The 22,757-nt window shown below is 38.7% G+C and overlaps 3 protein-coding genes across 3 annotated transcripts in view; all 3 read left to right on the forward strand.

Moving 5' to 3' along the window:
- Positions 1–2,221: 2,221 nt before the first annotated feature.
- ptcd2 (pentatricopeptide repeat domain 2) lies at positions 2,222–5,543 on the forward strand. The gene is made up of 10 exons (XM_026353926.1): positions 2,222–2,351; positions 2,808–2,900; positions 3,541–3,670; positions 3,768–3,885; positions 3,984–4,062; positions 4,153–4,244; positions 4,341–4,454; positions 4,538–4,612; positions 4,703–4,816; positions 4,896–5,543. Exons 1-10 carry the CDS (start codon positions 2,222–2,224, stop codon positions 5,118–5,120), a joined length of 1,170 nt encoding a protein of 389 aa, XP_026209711.1. The 3' UTR covers positions 5,121–5,543.
- A 363-nt stretch (positions 5,544–5,906) lies between these two features.
- cacfd1 (calcium channel flower domain containing 1) lies at positions 5,907–12,932 on the forward strand. The gene is made up of 5 exons (XM_026356571.1): positions 5,907–6,432; positions 8,428–8,500; positions 9,524–9,649; positions 9,873–9,980; positions 10,389–12,932. The coding sequence occupies exons 1-5, from the start codon at positions 6,324–6,326 to the stop codon at positions 10,477–10,479; spliced, it is 507 nt and encodes a 168-aa protein (XP_026212356.1). The 5' UTR covers positions 5,907–6,323; the 3' UTR covers positions 10,480–12,932.
- A 1,936-nt stretch (positions 12,933–14,868) lies between these two features.
- Positions 14,869–22,757, forward strand: part of si:dkey-34e4.1 (carboxyl-terminal PDZ ligand of neuronal nitric oxide synthase protein) — a 37,585-nt gene continuing 29,696 nt past the window's right edge. The window contains exons 1-2 of the mRNA XM_026356722.1: positions 14,869–15,472; positions 16,263–16,334. Coding sequence (XP_026212507.1) covers positions 15,368–15,472; positions 16,263–16,334 — 177 coding nt within the window. The 5' untranslated portion in view covers positions 14,869–15,367. The remainder of the gene's footprint in view (positions 15,473–16,262; positions 16,335–22,757) is intronic.

Consider the following 22,757-nt stretch of genomic DNA (forward strand, 5'->3'; position numbering starts at 1 on the left):
CTTAAAACCATTTTAGCAAATATACTGCATAAAAGTAATGCTTAGGCTTTTCCTTCAAATATAATATATTCAAATTATGCAAATGAGAGCGTATCAATACAATGTGTCCAAACAAGACAAGTAGCCTTAGGATTTGGTAGATAATCAGTCACTGAGTGAATTGCAAGCATATGTATTGTGAGTCTCAGAAGCTAACCCATTTAACTGTCTTTGAAGGACAGTGCCTTTGTAACAGTGGCACACAGACATTAATAAGTACCAGCTGTTTTTAGCTGTGCCAAGACTGTTTCAGTAGCAACATATATTAATGATGATGAGACACCCCAGGCACTTTCCAAAACGAAAGGGAAGTGCACACAGGGACAAATCAAAGAAGATGTAATAGCTACTATCTGTTGGCAGAACCTGTCCGATTGTCAAGGGAAATTAGACTCAGAGTGCTAAAACAGACCTCCTACAAACATGTTGCTATTTTATTATTTGAGCCACTTCAATGAGCTGCCGTTATCAACCTGTAGCTATAGATGATGTATATGCAGGAGAAACTGTTTATGCATGCATGTGCAGAGAGAGATTGAGAGAGTGAGAGAGAAACCCATAGAGACCCATACACCTTGCAGGATACCATAAATTATCCAAGGCCTTGTTTCTGATTGGCTGAACAAACAATCTCAGCTGGATGGGCTGAGATCTTGTTGCCAAGGCAACAGAGGGGAACCTCCCTGTCCCAGCCCTATTTTCTTTGTTTGAGATCATCTATCTTAGGAGTTCACTTAAGAAGCACCTTAATCACTGAAATTCTTTTTTTCTATATAGCTTACTGTTCTAAACAGCTGCAGGTTTAGCAGTTATGCATCCACACAAGTCTGCCCACTGCTTGTAGGGGTGACTCACATCATCCCACTATTATCTGCAAAATAAAACACATCAGAATTTTAACAAAATATCACGCATGGAGCCAAGGTGAATCTAGAAAGTAATTCATTTTAGTGTTCAATTTTAAATTTATGGCTCCATCATGTCCTTCACAGAGAAAATGCATCAGCCCTTGGACATAAGTCCTTGGTTATATAATACTGTAGGTCAATGGGTACACTACCTAGTTTCAGTATTTGGTGCTCAGTGAATTCTTCGATACTGAAGAGGTTAAAGTGTAAATTACTGTATAAATTGTGTAACAGTTCTATTTTCTAAAATGCTGTTTTTAACTAAGAAGGTGTTTAAATGTCCAATGAATGACACCAGGATGTTTTGTGTTGTACAAAGGTTCAGTATTAAGTTCAAAAATGGGGACAGAAGATTTTTCTTTTATTTATATTTAAAATATATTTTTTTTAAATAAATATCATGTTAAAAGGTATAAATGAAGATGCATTTACTTTCCCACATATCAATGTAATTATGAAGGTTTACATTCTCTAAGTCCTGTGACATTTTTAACACAGTTAGATCCATTCAAAAAGACAATAGTTGAATGACAATTAGCAGATTGTCATAAATAATCTGCAACTAACTTGATAATAGAATTAAATGTTACAGTAGTTTTTTTTTTTTTAGCAACAGCACGTTTTAAATGTAAGGTGATGCATTTAATAAGTCCTCCTTGGACTAAGCCAGGGTTAGTCCAAATAAAAAAGTATGAGCAGATAATATAGTATAGTATAATAGTATGTGTCTATATATAGAGATAACTGTGAGTTTTATTTTTTAATATAAATGGCATTCATATATGACAGAATAATTAATAATGGGTGTGATATCATATTATTGTGTGATACTTTTTCTTATTAGAGTGGGTTTTAGTGGTTCTTGAACGCATCAGATGTATTCAAAGTGCAGTGCAACAGCACCACCTGTAGGTTAAAACGCCCTTTGCTGCTGCTGGAGCGACCACGAATAAAACCTTTTTAAAAATTCATCCTATTTCTGGAGCAGCTTAACAATTAAAATCTCAGTGTACGTGAGTAGAAATTAATTACAATAACATTAAACATGTAGATTTCAAACACCCTGCACAGTGCGCTTCCATATTGGACGATACCAACTGCAAACTGTGTTTTACAAATATTAAAATAAATTGCTAAATAGATTGTCCATTTGTTTTAACACGTATAAGGTGATATCGCGTTTATATTTTTATCATCTATTCGGTGGGTGGGGGGCAATTAGCGTTTTTAACAGCTATAATGAGTCAGTGAACACACCCTTTGTTTCCATGTACATGGTACAGTCAGTGGAGACGATGGCGCTGGGCAGCTTCGCTAAATGTTGTCGGTCATTGCTCCGTGAACCCTCTAAAAGAGCGTTTTTGGGTGTTTTACAGCCAGGTTTGATTGAAAGCTGCTTTGGAGGTAAGAAAAACTAAAGTATTCAATATGTGTCTTTTAAAATAGGGGTTTCAGTGAGAACGGGTTGGCTTATATACGGAGGAACCCAAACCTCACACGTGTGTAAAGTTACTGTAACCTTGGATTTAACTACCTGACTTTAAAATGCTTTGTACAGTTCATGCAAGTGTGAATGAACTCTTAACAAATCCAGGGTCATGCCAAAATAATTTACCTCTAAGCTCAACATGTCAGTGTTTTGACAGCAGAAGACATTATAAAGTGTTAATTTGGGCTTCAGTTGATATTTCCAACCTTCCTTTTCCCTGTTCAAATTGATTTTATACTTAAATAAACGTAGCTATTTTAATTAACTATTTTAAATGTTTGCATTGATGCTTTTACTTAAAACATGTGACTACTTCTTGCACCACTGCTTCCAGTTTATATTGGCACCTGAAACAACTGTTTTCTCTGCAGCTAAGAGGCATCTGTTGTCAGAGGATGTTATCAAACTTCAAGACTTCCAGCAAAGGAAGCTGGCTGTGGCTCATCTGCTCAATGGATCCGAAGGTGAATTATCACTGGTGCTGAAGTAATTGATGTGAATCGGTAACATATTCATGACATTGATAATGTTTCTGTCAGAGTCAGCCTTGATGATGATGTAAATAAATAAGAGGAGACGTTACAATGCCTTAATGATTCTAAATGTTGTTTGACAAAAGAGTTTAACCATGTGTTCAACCACATCCCTTTTTCTTAGTTGTGTTTTTTTTTTTTTTAGTATTCTTATCTAGTTTATGAGCAGATGAATGAAACAGCTTTCAAATTACTTAATACAAAACTGGGTAATCTGTGACACCTTCTGATGTGTAGGTGCGTCGCCAAAGTATACTTAGCCAAGCACATTAATGCTATTGGTCAGAGAGAGCGCTATCTGAGACTGATAAACTAGAGGTCAGTTTCTCTTGCTGAACTACTCCTGTACCCGTTTATTCTTCTATCGCGACTAGGGTGCGACATTACCCACACACACTCTGAAAACGCAAACGCTGCCCCTTTCTTATACAGGAATGAGATCTGAAGGCATGGACTCCCTTAGACTAAATAGTGACGTTTTGTAAAGGCCATGTTAATAATTCATCCACAGATTATGCTGCATAGATCTGGTGATGTTCAACAAAAAGTCATGTTTTTTCTAATTCTACAGGGAATTACATTGAGTTATTCAGTAAAAAGCTACAAAGGAATGAGCTGATATTGAGAGATGAGCTGAAGCTTCTCCTTCACCTATGCCAGTCTACAGGTGACATGGAGATCGCCAATGAGGCTATATATAGGTACAGTACAGTTTGATTCACAGTTTCTATGCTTCACAAGAAACTTATATGGAAATGGTATTTGAATTTTAAATGTCCTTTCATTTGCACTCACAAGATATCACAAAGAGAACAGAAACATGGCGTTTGGAGAGTTTAAGTTTGGCCCTGTCTTCATGAGGCTGTGCTATGAGTTTGGCCTGGAGGAGATGGCTGCTGCTGCAATTACAGATGAGGTAAAATATTACATCAATTACTTCTGACTACTGACAGCATGTGTTAAATTGTAATGCATTTTTTGAACTGACTCATTTCCTCTACCTTGTCTAAACAGAAAATGGCAGGATTTTTTAACGACGCAACCTCCTTTAACATTGCCATAGACATGTTATTCACAAAACATTCTTTTGAAAGTAAGTGGCAGATCTTTGACATACTTTCTAGTGTTTTAGTTTTCTAAATTAATAAAATGTATATAATATTACACACCTTCTGTTCTACAGATGCTCTGGAGGTAGTAAGAACCATGAGGAACCAACGTGTACCATTCAGCAAAGACACACTGACGCTGGCAACTGGCACCTGCTATAAACTGGTAACATTTAACTGAACTGATTTACAATATTAATTTTGTGATGTGTTTAATTGTGTGTGTGTTGTTTGAATTGATGTTGATAATTCTGTCGGTCAGAACACAGCAGAGGCGTACAGGATCAGCACAGCTCTGATAGAGGAGGCACAGGTCAAAGATCACTTCATCCCCAGACATGCTTACTGCTTTGCTATAGGATTAGCACTTAAACAGGTTAGTTGTATTTCTTTCTACATTTTATTCAATGGAAATTGTGTAGAATATCCTCAATACTGTGTTTCCTTTTTTTGTTCTAGGGTGATGTTACAAAAGCGCAGTCATTGTATTCACAAATTCTTAATGCAGACGACAGAATTTGCCAAAATTTGAAAGTAAGTGTGCATCACGTGTCGCCACTGTAGTATATATATTTGTTGTTGTTATTGCTCATTAATGTTTTTTTTATATTTCTTGTGATTTAGGTCATTATAGTAATAATGTCGGGGGAAATGACTGACGCCATTTCTATCTTGTCTGCCGCCTCGTTCACTAAAAGCTCTTCTTTTGTGAAAAAAACTGAATTTTCTCAGGAGGTGGTGAGTAAACATCTGATTGTTTTCTCAAGGACACAGACTCTACTTGTCCTAGGCTCACTGGCCCCTTGACTTGTTTCAGATGGATTTGCTGCATTTGCGGAGTGAGGGCGGACCATTCATGAAGGAAGTGGAGCAGCTAGTGAAAACGCTTGAACAAGCTGGCCAGGTGGTTCAGCAGACCATAGACGACATGTTGTGCCACACAACCATTGGGAACAGAAGAAAACAGCCACTAGGAATGTGGCGTAGGAAGAATAGCCAAAGGACTAAGAGGCCAATACAGTCCACACTGCTTTCAGAGTGATAGTTGGTTACTTGAACACTCAGTATATCTAGAGGTGCAACTGACTCATAATTTCCTACCTTCCCTTAAATACAGATACACTCGGGTCTGTCCAGATTGGACTTTGATTCTGTAATTTGTTGTCCGTCTACAAAATGTGATTGAAAAGGGTCACAGTCCCTGTCCCTGTGCAGCAGATTTTTCAGTGCAAGTCTATTTAACAGAAAGGTGCTGTAGAAAATGAGGGGCATGTATTTCTTTTGAATGATTTAGGCTGAATGTGTATATAAAGGTGTGAATGAATGATTAAAGATCAACCAGATATTTAATCATAAAAATGTTTCTTTGTTTTACTTTCATGTGTATGATGCAAGGGAAATAATTTTTAGCCACATGTAATTCCTTATCCATTCCTAAAATCAATGCTGAGTGAAAATCTAATATCTCTTATTTACTAAATATACTCTTAACATGTGTGATATGATGCAAAATGCTAAATATATTCACAATAAAATGTTTTATTACAGTTTGCTAGTTTTGGGGCTCCATGTTTTTAACAAATATATTAAAAACCTGGTGCTTATCTTCTCAGATGTAGAGTCCCAAAACCTGATGCCACATCTGGAAAGTCATGATTTCTATTAATATTAAAACCAGCATTATTGGAGCTGCATCTGAACACTTTAATACGTCTGTATATGGAGTTTAAACAATGTGTGATAACCCCAAACACGATTATCGAAACTCTCCCCGCATGTAAACAAACCCTGACGCACATAAAATATCTCCCACAATGCACCGCTCGCATCTGCTGAGCAGCCAGTGAGAAGAACAACGGAGCAGCAACGTGAACCCAAACAAACCGAGTGGATAGTTTGCAATTATAAACCAAAAGAAAGGGAGTTTATGGTAGCTTTAGTTCATGTATACTATTGCCAAACGTTTGAGGACGGATGCGGTGATATCCACTCCATGCGGCAGCTGGTGGCGGTGCTTTTTAGCATGTGCTAGCCGGTTAGCTGATACTCACTGACTGGGTAAGCTGTGTGGAAACATCAGGCAGCTGAGTCCAGCGCGAACAGGAAAGGGACAGAAATTAAAAACTACTTCACAGTTTTAATAAAGACAGGTTTGACTAAAAGGGGGACGAAGTAAGTAAGCAGTTAGTGACATTTGTAAGTAGTTGTCGTGGGTAGCTTCAGCTAACTTAGCTAGGAAAACACAATGAGCACTGAGGAGACTGCAGCGTCCACTCCAGCCGCCCCGGAGGATGATGGAATGACATGGTGGTACCGATGGCTCTGCAAAATAGCTGGGGTTTTAGGAGGAATATGTAAGTTGTCAAAGTCTTGATAAGTGCATAATTAGAAGTGTACAATTAAATGCATGCTCATGAATGTAAATATTGAATGTGCTGTGTACTAATGGTAACCTTACTTTTTTCTGTGACATTCCTGTTTTCTTGTCTTGTCAGCATATTAGTTGAACTTTCTCGTGTGGACTCATACAAAATTGCATCAGATACTACTTGGGAAATCTTGTGTTTGTCTTGTGTGTGTAAACCTAATTTCAGTTGCTCAGCCAGGCAAGACAAAAGCTTTGTCACAGCCCTTTGTCGCCTCACTGCAGCAGCCACTGCTGGGCACCGCCTGTTTGCCTGCCTTGCTCATTTCATTTCAACAGCTTGTTATTCTTAATTTTACTTGATATAATAAGAACCCCCCTCCACACACACACACACACACACACACACAGTCCACAGCAGGTAACAGGAGTGATTTTTGTAATGCTGGCTTTGTAGTTTTCCAGCAGCATTGCAGCCCTCCTGCCTCTGCCTCCTTCACAGTGACACCAGAGTCACAGTGTCTGTATCACGTTAACTACCTGGGTCACTGCATATTCAATGGGATCTGTATTATTAAGGAGGTTGGATGCTCTAAAGGAGCAGGATATGCTACATAGTTTAGACACTGTTTGTGTGTGACACTGTTGGCTTGTATGTCCTAACAGTTCACATAGAGACAAGGTATGTATGGAAATTCAGGCTGAAACATCTGGACTGTGTTGACTCTCCAGAAGATTTTTCTGCTTTGATGGATTGTGTAAGAGCTGGTAATCAAAAGTTTTAGAGCACTATATTTTCCAATTTGGCTGAATTCAAAACAAGACATCACTCAGAAATACCACAATATTATAAATACTGGCTGTTCGCAATTGAAACTACTCAGTAGGTACACACCTAAATAAGTCAATATATCAGTTAGTGAATATGTACGTATATGTATGATTGATCTGTTATGATAAAAGTTTCTCTAATATTTTTAACTGTAGGACAAAATAAACTATCTGACTTGGACTCAGGGGTCAGAGTGGACATGCACTAACTGCTTACTGGAGATGCAGTTTACATTTTTTATCGTTTCATGAATTTTATTTAATAAACAATTAAGAACTATGTATCTCTGAGCTTCATGTTGCCAGATTAACTGACCCAAAACCCCAAAAGCTAACATGTCCTCATATGTATTTATATATGTTAAATAAATCATAAACACACTATTTTATATGGTTGGTTTCTTTGTTAGTGTGAATACGACTCATAGGTTTTTTAATACTTCTTGGTGTGACGCATTTGTTAGATTTTACTGCTGATGTGTTAATTGCTTTAGCGAACACATCTACAATATGTGATTTTACCAAATCACACATTAATTCAGAGCCTATTATAAATTCCCACATGTGTAGCATATAGATTCTGCACAACCTATGTTATACTACAGCATGTAAGTTTTTTAGACATTGGATAAACCATATAGGCATGAAAGAGCTACAGTTATGTGTAATAAAGATATAAACAAAAATGATTACAATGGCAAAAGTTAAAAATGTCTTCTACCAAATGATAACCAGCATTATCAATAAATAAATGTAGTATAAAAAAAGTATAAAAAGTGTGTGGTCATTAGTTTTTCAAACTTAATGTGGAAAATCATTTTGCAGGTCAAGCTTGTTTCATTGTTGTTTTTTACATCTAGATATTGATGCCTGCTTTTATAACTTTAGCCACTGTTCCTTTAAAGATATAATTGTCTTTAAAGACAATGATTTTCTTAAAAGTTGTTTTTGTCCTCACATACTGTTCATGCGTCATGCATTATTATTATGTTGTGAATTTAGTATATTGTTTCCATTCCTTTCGCCATAGGACCAACAAAACTGGATCTCTTACCAGCCACATCCATAGCTTTAAAATCTATTTTACTCTCATACGTCTTTGTCTAATAACCGATTTTTTTGCTCTGTCTTTTCTTTTGTCCAAATCTTGCAGCCTGTGCCATCTCAGGAGTGTGGAACTGTGTCACTGTGAACCCCCTAAACATTGCTGCTGGAGTGTGGATGGTGTAAGTATATACATTTGTTATATTTCCTTGTAGCATTTATATGTTTACTATATTTATTAGATATTTTTAATAACAAATGAAAATAAAACAATAGACATCCTTTAAAAACATCTAATTTGTGTGAAGTGTTGCCTTAAACAACCTGATTCAAACCTGATGGTTTTACACTAACTGAACACATAAACTATCATTAAGTGGCAGTAGGTAATAGTGTCATAGAGATCAACCAATCCACTCCCCCCATCACTGTTTATACTTCACCTAGACCTACATCCTCGTCATGAACACTGTCTCAGTAGTTAGGTAGGTTGTGAGTCAGCCATAACGATGTCTTTCAGCAGCTGATGTAGTTTGAAGCCTCAGTGCCAGAGGAGTGGAAGTCCAGGAGCACATTCACATATTGTTTTGATAGTGATATTGACAGACTGCAGATTTTGACACTCTCTCTAAACAATCTTTAGTTACAGTTGTTGAGCCACTACAACTTTGTATTTCATTATTAACACTGTATTTGGAACAATATTGAAGCTACGACCTATATTCATACAGTACATACTAAAGACACTAGATGTTGTCAAATCTTTCACATTTCTCACATTGTACCTTTAAACTGATAAACTTGCATTAGCAAACACATTGTGCCATTGGAATACAGGACTAATAATGTATGCTGACAAAGGCCATCTGTATCCCTGTAATGTAGATTAGAAAACTGCAATTCCAGCTACAATAGTCATTTGCAGCATTAACAGTATCTACATTGTATTTTTGATCAGTTGTAAAATCTGCTTAGTTCCGGCCTCCCAGTTTGTTTTATGTGATTGATGTAAATTGAACACTTGGTTTAAGAAACTGTAAACATGAGTGCCACAGCCCAATTTGAATACCTTTACTGATGTCAGCTCCCTCCTGTGTTTAAATTTGTCCACATCATGCATCATTTGAGCCACAGCTGTACAGTTTTTGATTGTAGTGCAGAGGATGACTTGCTGCTGTGTTTGTGTCCTCTCCTCCTGTCTCAAGGTTGAATGCCTTTGTGCTGTTCCTATGCGAGGTCCCGTTCTGTTGCCAGTTCATAGAGTTTGCTAATGCAGTAGCAGCCCGTGCAGACAAACTCAAACCCTGGCAGAAATCCTTCTTCTATTGTGGGTAAGAACACTACCATATGCATTGTACATGGTCTGTGTCACTGGAGACTGTACTTCACTATATGAAAAATTTAATTTTTAGAATGTGAATTTCTGATAGTTATTAACATTGCATAAGCTGTTGGACATGCTTTAGTAGATGTGTTTTTACATGTACAGTATGTACATCATATGATTTACTTTTCTTTCTCCTTTTGGCTGTTTCTTTGCTGGCTGATTTTCAGGATGGCTCTGTTTCCCATATTCTTGAGTTTCTCCTTTACAACCTTGTTTGGAAATGCCATTGCCTTTGCTACAGGAGTTCTGTACGGGCTTGCATCTTTAGGCAAAAAGTAAGTCTGTTGTCAAGAAAAATGCAGCTATTATAAAAAAAAATAAAATCAGTATCTAGTTGAATAAAAGCTGTACAGTACATGTTGTAATTATTTATATCTCATAATGTCCCACCCATAAAAACACTTCTCTAAAATGTCATATTAATGTCAATATTAAAACAGACTCCCATATTAACAACTGTATGTCTTAATCAAGATTCAAAAGTTCTCACAATCCTAATGAGCCTCCTTATTCATGCAAACTGATTTTTGATAACACCAGCTGGGTAATAACCTTTCAATTAACATTGTCTTCTTTTGTCACACCTGCCTTTTCTTTATTCCAATCCACCTCTCCCTCATCATAACTTTTTATTACCCCGCTTCTCTTCGCGTCCTTTCTTCTCCCTTTTCTTCTTCACACAGGGGTGATGCAGTGACTTATGCCAGACTGCAGCATCAGAAACAAGGGGATGAAGAGAGGATGACAGGGACGACAAATGGAGCTCCAGAATAAGGCGTCTGCTTTCCACCCTCACTTCTTACTCATGATTTTGTTTTCTATCTGACCTCCATACATCCTGCCTTCTCTTCCATCCACCTTCCTTCACTACAGTTTCTGTCACTACATAACAATGATAGGTTTATTTATAGACTCTTTACTGCTGCATCCTTGTGGTCCTGACCTAATAGTATCCAAACAGATTGATTGATTGATTCAGTCCATTGTTGGCTACCTGATGTGTAAATGAGATCTCTCACTGAGTTGATACATTTAGATTGAAAGTTTTGTTTTTATGTTTTTAATTTCTTATTATAGGTTTATTTATTATGTTTTTCCCTTTGTTATAAGTTGCTGCTGTCAGTTGTAAACCCTGTTTTTGCAGGAAAAATAGGAGGTAAACCTTTGTAGCCCAGGATCCTTTCAGGAACACGAATAGGATTGTAAAATGTACATAATTGACTTCAGGTTATTTACTATGACTGTAAGGCTGTGGTTCAGGGTTGTCTGACCACAGTGAGGACAGTCCCTTAACATGACTGAGTTCGAGGTGGTGAGTTTTCAGCGAGCGACATGGACCATCTGTATGTAATAAGATTAATCTCCCTCAAGCAGCAAATGTACTTGAAAGTATGAACAAGTTTTTACACCTGATACTATTGTGCAGGAAGTAATTTAAAACTGCAGGAGGAGTCCTCAAAAGGCTCTTGCTCCCCTGGGAAACGGCCTAATAGCTTAGAAAATCTTTTCATTATTGCATTAATTGCATTTGCTAATCGGTATAACGATGACTACAGCTAGTAAACAGGTTCTGTTCCATTTATAATGGGATCATGTTAAACCTGGGTTAATGTAGACTGAACAAACATGATAATTTATGAAGAATAATATCTCACTGTGTCTTTGTTAGAATTATTATTTGATTTTATTAACGCACTAGGTTGCTTGGTTTTATTTGAGGTGAAAAGGGCTTGCCGACAGTTTTATTGAAAGAATCTCCCTGAAGTGTTTTCATGTCTAACAGTCTTCTAACCATCCTCTTAATAGTAAGTCAGACATGCTATTTGCAGGCAATTGGACCTGTCTGTTACCTTTCATCCAATTATCTGTTATTATAGTAGTTTTTTATAGTTTTAGGAAATTGTGTAATTTACACATCAAAAGGGAAATCTCAAGCAAACCATGTTGAAGACGTGAAACTGGATTTTAAGATTTTCAATAGATCAAGCATTTAGTTTATGTGTGTGCGTGTGTGTGTGTAAAATCCAGAAATCAACAAAAAACTAAAAGAGGTGCATAATACAAATTACAGGTCTGGAGTATGAGTTGAGTGAATTTTATATTGCAGTGTTAACTCCTGCTGTGCACATACAACTCCGAACTGCAGCCTGAATGTGTTAGTGAACATGCATTAGGGATATTTTTAACCTTGGTGAATGTATCTGGTGTACCCAAAGATAGAGGCCGTTTATGTTTTTTATGTTAAAGTTGGTTTAAGATCAAAATGAAGGCGATTGTGATAAAGCTTACGATGCATGGGTTAGATTGTTGACATATGAAGCCATGTGTTGAAGCAGCACGTAACTAAGTTGTGATAAATGTGGTCCATTATGTAAAAAATTATGAAAATCTAAAATCTGTGCTTTTCTTTCTTTGCTGTTCTTTTTCAAATGTTGCCGTTTTGCTTAATTTCGAAAATCCGTCACTGAAGATCTGCTCTGTCTTAATTAGTGCATTACTCTACTGAAACATTTTAATGAGGGAAAGTGTCTTGATTCAGGGACTAATTGGTCTGTATCTCAAACAATCATCAGAGCCATGGTTTGCCTTTGTCACTCAACTGAGGTATGCAGTGGTCAGCAATTTTACTGTTTTGTGTTGTTTTCTTGCCTTGCCTCTGTTGTGTTATTGGTGATAAGGATGCTTTTAGAGTATCTGTTTACATGTACCTCTTACAGCTGCTTCTATCTCACTGGCTGGTCAGCGACTGGGTGGATTTTTCACACTTAACCACCAGCTCTCAGGTATCCTGCTTAATGCACAGCGTACAAGTACAGTTAACAAAGTAGTTTATACATAGGTCATAGATGTATGGTAGCTAGAAAAAGCATGACTCTATGAAATAACTATCATTTGAGCCATTGGAAAGGCATTTAAAATGTGCACAAGCAGTGCTCACAAGTGATTAAACACTAAACACACACACACCAGCAATATACTACAGTCAGACACAACAGTTTTAAAGCTGTGAAAAACACAAAAACACTGCTTCCTGTTTCCACAGTATCCAACCATTCTTTTATTTTATTTTTTTCTTTACTGGTGGACATGCATCCAAAAGTCATGTGTTTACTAAATCTGCAGGTCTTGAGTGTGTCTTGCTGTAAGGGTTATGTGTATAATGTGTGTTGTGATGTGCATCCTAAACTTGTGTTTAATTAGTGAATTAAACAAACTTGCTACTATTATCCTTATGTTGACTTTTTATGTTTTCAATATCTACCGATGTGCTATAACTGGAAATGAGATGATTCTCTGTGAGGTTGCAGGTTCCCACATCACGATAATTCTCTCTTAAATCATAAGAGTATGCTCACATTGTTGTGAGTGTAAACTTGAAATAATGTGCCTTTAAAAACTAACGCACCTGTGATTTGTGCACTGAACTGGCCTCTTTGGAGCTTTGAAAATCTGCAAATGAAAAGGTGATTTTTTTTTTTTTTTAGCTTTTAAATACCACTCATTGGCACTCAACCTAATGTGACCCAGAGTCTTTGTTATTGTGATTAAGCCACTTCAGAGGGACTCCCTTTCAGTGGTGTGTTTTCAATATTCTGTCCTTCAGTACATGAAACAGTGTTTGTGACATGAATGCCTCTTGAAACCAGATCTGTGATTACTGGAACTGGTTTCTAATGCAGGAAAAAGCCTTGAAGATTCAAATAAAGCATTTCATTTACTTTATTTGTATTTGTACAAAGGACACAACTAGTCCTTCAGCTTTAATTAAAACTTGGAGCTTTTTTTGGCGTATATATTTGTTACTCTGACTAGATTTAGATTATTGTGAAATGTTTATTTTTAAGCATGTAAAGGCTACAGAGGAACTATGCATTTAAGACAAAATAAGACATGGAATTAAAGTCTAATCATGCAGCACGTAAACGTTTGTCACAGAAACGCAGACATAAGATGATTTAGTTGTGGCACTCGACTGCCCTTTTCTCACATTAATAGATCTTAGTTTATTTGTTCAAGTGTATCCACTGACTGGAAAATGCTAAATGGCCAAGTATAGATAAAGATGTTTCCTTTTATATCCATTATTTATCTTTCAAGTCACATGGAAAGATGGAAGATGTCTTTGTAAAGCCTGTCTTTTAGAGTAAGCAACCAACAGAGGGCACCATGGCATAATTTCAAAAGCCAGCTTTTAGGTAACTGTCATGTAATGTATACTCACCAGTGCTGCCTGTATGGAAACTGAACCTGTGATGCAGGAATCAACACTTCACTGTTTCCACTTTATGACCAGTAAACAACCATTTAGGGTCTAAAAAGAGCCGTTATGTTGCAGACACTAAAACAATTCATCATGTAAGTAATAATGGCCATTTAGTGACTGAACTCTCGTTATCTGCTCGTAGACTCACTGGGCTCCTGTGGGAAAACTCCAAGGATGATGAAAACGACTAAATGAGATGTGTGTAATGAATCTTGGCTTTTTTATCAGCTTCCTGGCTCTACAGTGCAAAATACAACGTGTGGGATGTCTTTTATGTTGAGAAAAATAGCCTGAAGCTTGTGGCCTTCTGTGGAATCACTGCATGCATATAAATACATATAAATAGACTGGACTACAGAAGTACAGGTTACAGAAGTCCTCAGGGCATAAAAAGACTCAATGAAGTCTTTGTTAAAATGAATAAATACATAAATTGTCTTTGAGATATCAAATAAATATCGGTATCTATTGGATAAATGTATACTGTCAATCTTTATCAGTATATTATTGCATTATAGGTGCTTTAGTACTTCTGTTTTGGTAAACTTTAGTTTATTGAACTGCACTTATTCATTAATTCACTGTATGTGATTTGTCTTAATGTGAAAAGTGGTAACTGTGGCTGCCGTATTCCTTATCTTCTAATGCATATTTGAGTAAAACAACAAAAACTTGTGTGTACTGCTGTCACTCCTTGGAAATACTTTAAATCTAGTTAAGTAAAAGTTAAAATAGCAGATTATTGAGTGGTTGAATTAAGTTAAGTACAATAACATTTTAACCTTATAAGTAACTAGAGAAACCAAGGTCTCACCCTGCTGACATGTCTTTCATTTTCCTGTGTAGTCCTTCCTTGACATCACCACCTTCAGTTCCCAGGAACAGCCTGTAGAGTAGGATCAACTGTGCGTCTCCTGAGGGGAGTAACTGTCTGCTGGATTTCCTCCCAGCACCGGGTTGCATCATGCCTGGGAACTTTGCTCCATTGAGGGACTCGCTTTGTGCATTGTGGAGGGAGACAGACGGGTGCAGGGTTGCCACCAGCAGGACGGGATTCAGACGCACATACCCACAGTGAGCAGGCAAACGATTTCACCTGCGGAGGGAACCGCGGCTTCTTTGCGCTGGATTCGCCCTCTGGACGTCTTGTTCGTTTTGTTTTTTTGAAGGGTATCTGGAATGAAATCCTGAAGTGTCTCGGTGACACGCTCGGTCCCTCCTGAGGACGGGATCTTTGAAGCTGAAAGCGACAACAATGGACTGCGTTTCCACGGCGAACTCCCACTTGGAGCCGCGCTGTTCACACACATGGGATTGTAGCGTTCCCAGCGCAGTGGCCATTTGTGCGTTTAGTTGTTAAAAAAAAAAAAGGTGTTTGCTGTGTAGTTGGAGCCCGTGATGCCCGCTAGGAACAGGTACAACCTGGTGGATGATGTGGCGGACTCGAGGGTGCCACTTCACAACGAGGAGGCTTATCAGCATGGGATTTATTTCCAAGCCAAGGTGAAATAAAACGACATCTCCTTTTTTATTATGACACTTTTAAGACACAGTACCTAGAGCTGTGCCACCCAGTGGATGGTGTGTTGTTTTGGAGCAGGTGCACAGACTGGATCCTTGCAGCTGGGATTCATCATGAAGTTTGAACACATGGTCCTTGAACGCACACGTTTCTTTGTGTGGTTCACAACACGCTTCAAAAACACATTTCTAAGGTGTTAAGTGTCTGAATGCAGAGCACACCAGAGTTTACATATCATATACAGCCTTAAGAAAAAGAAACGCTGTGAGATTTGGAATAAATACATGTTATTAAGTACATGGCACCAATAGATAATGCTCACAAGCTATTTATAGTAGTCAAAATAGTAGTATTGAGTAAATTGAAATGTGTGCCAGCCACAAAGATCTCATTAATAAGGCATACTTTATTCAATAAACACATTTTGTCCTAAATAGAAAAGCACGAGAATGTTTTACCAAACATTTTCTCATTCACATTAAATCACTGGGCATCACTGTAAACTGTATCTTGGACAGAAGTTAGGAGGTTTTTGCCTTTTTAAAAGTTTTTTAAAAATAGTTCAGTGGTCTCCCCAGGGCCAATATTGGAGCCTTGTTTCTTTAGGGGCACTTTAGTAAATGCTGCACGCTCAGCGCAGGTGTCTGTCACAGCACATAGTGAGATTGACTGTGAAATAGAAACAGACGTGAATAAATAGATGTGATTGTGGAAGTTTAATACTACAGCTCCGTTAGACACGATCTCTGACCCTGATGTTCTTCTCTACAGTACGTGGGGAGTCTTGATGTGCCTCGGCCCAACAGTCGCATGGAGATTGTGGCAGCCATGAGGAGAATCAGGGTAAGACGAAAACATAATATCAAGTGTGTTCAAGACAAGAAGCAAACACACACACATCCTCATGATGAAAAACTGTCTTTGCAATAGCGTAATGGCATGTCGCACACAGTCCTAAGAGTGCTCTGCTGTCAGAGGGATGTATATTGTATTGTAGTGACGCATGTACTGGCTGGACAACAGATCACGACTTCTGAAGTGTGAAGGCAATGCAGGCAGAAAAGGCAGGAAAAAAACCCAATATGACAGGTGGACGTTTGGCTGAATAGTAGATTGCCCTTTCTAAATGTATTTGTGAGAGTTGAAGGGCACAGTGTGTGTGTGTGTGCATGTGTGTGTGTGTGTGTGTGTGTGTGTGTGTGTGCTATTGCTGAACCCCAGACTGTCGTTTTTTGTTGCACTTTGTTGAACTGAAAACTTAAATCAACCTTTTTATATAAAGCTTATGTTTGTTCTCATTCTCACAGTGAATTAACTTCCTACCTCCTGATGTTTCTTACACTGTTTTGATTTCTTTAGTGTTAAGAAGTGGGCTTGTGCATGTGTCACACTGTGTGTTTCAAAGAGCAGTTTAGGAGTGTGTGTGGATGGGCTAACAGTGTAGATAGCTTCTGTTATTTCCTGTGATTCCCAAAGTGACAGATCAATAATGTTGTAAGGTAGAGATCATCAGGGTGATACACTACAGGATGATGTAGAGAATAAAATAGGAGCAGGTACAGGCATGCAAAGATGCAAATAAACACAAAAAGAATACATACAAGTTGTATGGATCATACATTGTGGGCATTTACTGTGTATGTTACCTTGAAGTCTAGAACAGCTTGAATTGATGACGAATGAGTTAGTGCACTATAGCTGTAACTATAAATATCTAACCAGATCTTTATTACTGGAGCAGCTTTAGTATGTTTACACACGTTTGACAGACTAGATGTGGTGTGTCAGTCAAATAACTATCTTAGTAGTAGTGCCTTTACACAGCTATAACATAAAAGTGGCCATCGTCATCTACTGTTCATATCAGACCAACTGAGGCTGTAGCAGCGAAACCCACGACAGTGTTGAACTGAGCGGGGGTTTCTTTTATTGTTTTATTCAGCTTTTTATTGCTGGCAGAAGATTGTAACTCGTAAGATCATGTAATTTTTGACAGAAGCTTAAAAGTACATATTATAGAATTGCTAATGGACCTGCTGTTTGTGCTGCCTCCGGTTTCAAACACATGTTCAAGTACAGACTGTATTTTTGTGCCAGCTGCTTCTTTTTTTGGGCGAACCCTCTCACACTGTGCCTACGCTGTGCGAATGCAAACATGAGTGCTTTAGAGGGCAGACGCTAGCATTTAGAAATGGTTTCCAAGTCAAATGTAATTAGCTTTGTGTAGATGGATATTGACTGGCCTTCCTGACTTCCTCTCATGTCTTTTCAAAAAAAGCAAAGGCCTTGTCTTTAATTTAAGAGCACAACCCCTCAGGCAACGTACTCCACAGAGTTGAGTGTGATTAAAGAGAGTGAGGAATGAACTGATGGCAGTGGGAGAAAGACTTGGGATGGAGTCCTGGAATCGAGAGGGCTTGTGCAGCGGCTGGCAGAGCCATAACCATTTCATCTCCCTTGGCTAATTTCTTTCGTTTCAGTTTCATGTGAGAAAACATGAGTAAACATGAGGTGGAGCGAGGGAGAGCAGATAACACAGCCCTGATCCCTCTGGAGCAGTGCATGTGGGTTTGACAGAGCTAGTTGAGTCAAGTCTTCAGCCGATTTCCAAACACACAGACACACACACACACACACACACCTGCCATTCCCACAGTGAGAGGGAGAAAAGACATAATCTTGGGTCCCGTGGATCTTTTCAGCGTAGCTTTTTGTTAAACCTCCTCCCATTATGGCTGACTAGTCCGACTGTGCTGATTTATAAGAATTTGTTTCATTCAGTTTGACCAGTGGCATAGAAACGACCTCAGCGGTGTGCAAGTGCGTGTTTGTGTGTGGGAATGTGTGTGTGCGCTCCATAATAGGAAGTCCTGTTGCATTTTAACGAACTCTCCAATTGATTAACGAGGCAGACTGACAAAAGCTGGTGTTGCTGCACCCACATGGAGAGTTTAGGTTGAGTCATCCACAGCTCACTGCCTCAGAAAAGAACACGTTCATATACTGGAGTTTCATTAAGGAGGAAACACGCTCTATTTACAAGAGGCCACTGTCTCTGTACAAAAGCAAAACAAGTTTAAGGCTGTTCTGTCCACCTCACCCGTGTCTATGCTTCTGTCATTCCCCTCTTTTACTCCTTCATTTCCAACCCCCCTCCCTCCACTGTTGTTTTCCTTCCATCCCCTCACTCTCCTCCTACCAAAATAGACTCTCTCAATTTAGCCCATCTCTGGCTATCTACTCAGTGCTGACAGGAATAGATTTTTAGGCTGAGGGCAAGCTGTGCATGCTTCCCTTTGAATTTTGATCGGCTCTAATGGGATTTTAAGCCTCCCTCACATGTCCGTCAGGATGCTGCCTCCTTCCTCAGGCTGCCAAAAGTCTCCCTGGAAATTTCATGGCTCAATTTTCTCTGCATTTGTCCCTGCGTTTGTCTGGAACATCTGGTGAAGAAGACCTCAGTCTACTCTGTGATAAAGGAGGAAAACTATGTTTTTTGGTTGCTGTAATTTGAGTAAGGGTCCACTGAGTGTGAGTCCTATGAGAGATCCCTGTACTGTCAAGACTCAGTCAGGAACAGATGTTTGACTGCTGAGAGAGATGGGAAAACATGCACTTCAGGCCTTTCAGAGAGTGCAACATGCATTTTTACATTTAGTTTTACTTAGCAGCATTTTGGGTCACTGTGCTTTAGATTTTACTCAAACTACAGACTGAAAAAACACTTGGATAATTGTAAATACTGGCATACAAGTATTGGCTATTTCCAACAGCGGTCTGGGCTCGAGGAGTCTGTCAACAAAAACCCATGAGATTTTAGCAACTGCCAAATCATCAAGCACGATTAAGGCGCCCGTGTTGCAAAGCATGTTTGTTAATTAACCATCTTGTTTCTTTTCTTCATGCTCAAATGTCCATCTGTCAATCATCCATGCAGCTCTGTGGAAGCATTCATTTGATCTGGCTGTTTCTTTCTTTCACTCTCAGGTCTTTATGGTCAGATTTTGGCAGCTTCTCATGACAAATGCTTACCCATGTCCTAAGGCTGCAGAGCACACAAGACACACACAGATTACAGACAACATCTCACATATTATACATATGTGTGACACAAATAAATGAGGCATTTCACTCTCCTAAGGTAAATTAAACAAAGATGGTCAAACAACACAAGCGTGCATGACTGATCAGGAGTCAGAACCCAACATAAACAATTCCTAACTATCAATGAATGTTTGTGTTACAGTTGCACCCCCGCATGTCCCAGAAAACTGGGAAAAACGAGAGCACAGTTTAATTCCAGGGGGGTTTCTGATCTATAGCAGAGTGGGGTTGCTTGGTCTGGCGTTGTTCTTTGTGCACCTGCATTTGCGAATATGGGATAAGCGGTATTTAGGGAGGCATGACACATAATGGGCAGCATTGTTTTCCTTTTGTAATTATGCAAGCCTAATGGCAGATGTACAAGAGCATAGTAGGTGACCTATATGTGTAATGGATTAGATGCAGTCTTAGCTTTGAAAGAGTGCAGTTGCCCTTTGTTTAACTAAACCCTGAGAAAAGGGAGGGGTCCACTTTTTTTCACTGAACAATCTGTTTCAAATGCATCACAGTCCAAAACAAAAGTACTGTATACTCCATCAGGACCAAAACCCTTCAGCCGCAAGAGCAGCTTCGTTCCAGCTGCTGTTGGCATTAACAGGCCCAGCTCTCGCACTGACACAGAGTCTTATGTGTCACATTAAGACAACTTCTGTATTGTTGCCCATTGCACCCTCATTATCTTGTTACTTTATTCACTCGTCTAATCTCTGTGCATATCTCTCCTGGTCTATGAATTTTGTGGTACTTTTTTGTATACCCAGTTTTGCACCACATCACTAAGACAAATTCCTTTTATGTGCAGTAAATTTAATTCTTATACTTATACTCCCACCTTGTACATTCTGGCTCTCTCTTCCCTTAATGTTCAGCACTAATAACACAGTTTTCTATGGGTCAATGGCACAAATTCCACTCAATACTCCCCATGCGCATATTCACCAATCGAGGTTATTCCTTATTGTAATGTATTGTTTTTCCCCATTCAAATGCTGGTGTAATCAAGGCCTTAGAAATTTGAGTTTAAAACATGATGCTTCACATTGGAACTGAGCCACACTCTCACCAGACCCTGAATCACTAAAACAGCTCCACAGTGAGATGATTTTCTCCTCAGGCTTTAAACTTTAAAATGTACAAGTGGTCACAGATGTGCTCTTGAGTTCATGTGTAATTGTGCATTTGTTTATTTCTTGTTTTATTTTGCTGTACTATCTGCTTTTCTTACACTGGTGTATGGGGTAGTTAGGTTTACAAAAGTGACAGCAGGTCTTTGCTCACATGGATGGACAGACAGGTGGTGAGTGGTCCCTGCATCCACTACGTACGTTATGCCACACACATACACAATCACACAGGCCTCTGCTTTTATCATGTACCCTAAGGCAATCCCATGTCTTTCAGTTCAACAATTAGTCAAGTCGTATACTCTGATCTCCTCACGCTCGAGCAGAACAAGCCCCACCAGCTACAAAGTCAATCTTGCTGTAGAGCCTAAAGGCACATTTTCCTCATAGACTTTCACTGACCATTGCTGTCTGCAGTCTCTGCACGCAAAGTTGGGATAATAGGCCTTTAGATTTTCTGAATCCACTGTTATATAATAATTTTGGTTTCAAAAAATAACACAGCACAGATTTTCATAGACTTATTTGACTAAGTTTTGAGAAAAAGTCGCTTACAAGGTGAAAATTCAAATACCACATTGATAAAGGGGGTTTCCAAACAGGTCAGCTGACAGTGTTATTTGTGGGTCAGCAACTTCAAGCTTATTCTTATCTTACTGTGCAAACGCCGCTGTGGAGATAATATCCAGAAACTCATCTGAATTGAACTGTGCCTGCTGTAAAGCCTCCTGTAGGTAATCTCATGTACAAACAACCAAAAGTCAACAAACCAGTGACTGAACAAGGGAGTGTCTGTATGTGTGCATGTATTAGCTCAGTATTTTTGGGTGTGTGGTAGTGCAGTGTGATTAATTGCAATTGCAATCTCAATGCCAGTCTGTGTGATTTTGTGGTCAAGTGTCTGGTGTACATAACTTACTGGTGTTTTTTTCTATCACAATAGTTTTTTGCATGTTTTATGATAATAAAATAATTAAAATCATGAATCTGTACATTCTTCTTGACAACCAAACAGGCTTAGATATAGAATATCATTTGGTTATTATATCACAATAGCAGATCAGACTGTTACGCTCAATAATCACAGTATGACTTATCACCGCATGTCTTCACCTGCATATCTACAGTCATGTGAGTGAATACGCATCAGAGTGCTCATATGTCCTTAGGTTTGTTCAGATTACTGCATGAAACCTGTAAAGGCTCAAGAGTCTTACATGTGTATTACAATATGATGCAATCCAGTACAACAGTAGAACCTTTAGCTTCAAAAAATGACCACAGTGATGATTCAGCACCCGTGAGACACAGCCGGTCTCTGTGCAGTTTCCCTATCTCAGCACGATGACAGAAAAACAGCTGTGCACAGATTTCTCATTTGTTGGTTATTTCAAATCAGATATACTTGGGTGATCACCAGACCACTCAGTACTTTGGTTTCATTCAGAGGTAGTGTCATTATCTGTATCTGCTCCTCACCTCACAGGCCATGATAAGACCCGTGAGTTGGTGTGTTTTCATTTCACAGCTCCTTTTTTGCCAGTCACTGTGTTCGTATTTGGTTTAGGTTATTCTCTGTTTTGCAAATTCAGTTTGGTCGACCTGATTGTCTCGGCAGCACTATTAGATTTGTTCAATTGGATGGTTTGCCTCAGTTCGTCTTTTGATGAATGGCACTGTTGTGCTCTCACACCACCTCGCTATTATTCTGCAGATTTGAATTAACTACTCAGTTTAGGCTGCTCCTCAGGTCTCCTTGGCAACGAGTTCTGTCTCAAAAACATGTCAACTCGTCTTCAGGTTTGGGATTAGCTCAAAGTTTAATATGGATGTAGAGACTAACATTGTACAACTGGTCATGACTAGAGGAATGTGTTGACTGTTTCACAGGGAAAGGACAGGCTAAGCGCTGTAGTTTATTCATATTCAAACAAATTAAATCTAACATTTTACCAGAATCTCATTCTGCCTGTTACTGTATAAACATGTGTCAGGTTTGTTGTGCTGTTGTGGAAGTTGTGCTTCCCTGCCTGGGAGC

The sequence above is a fragment of the Anabas testudineus genome, chromosome 12, assembly GCF_900324465.2.
Source record: "Anabas testudineus chromosome 12, fAnaTes1.2, whole genome shotgun sequence".
NCBI lineage: Eukaryota > Metazoa > Chordata > Actinopteri > Anabantiformes > Anabantidae > Anabas > Anabas testudineus.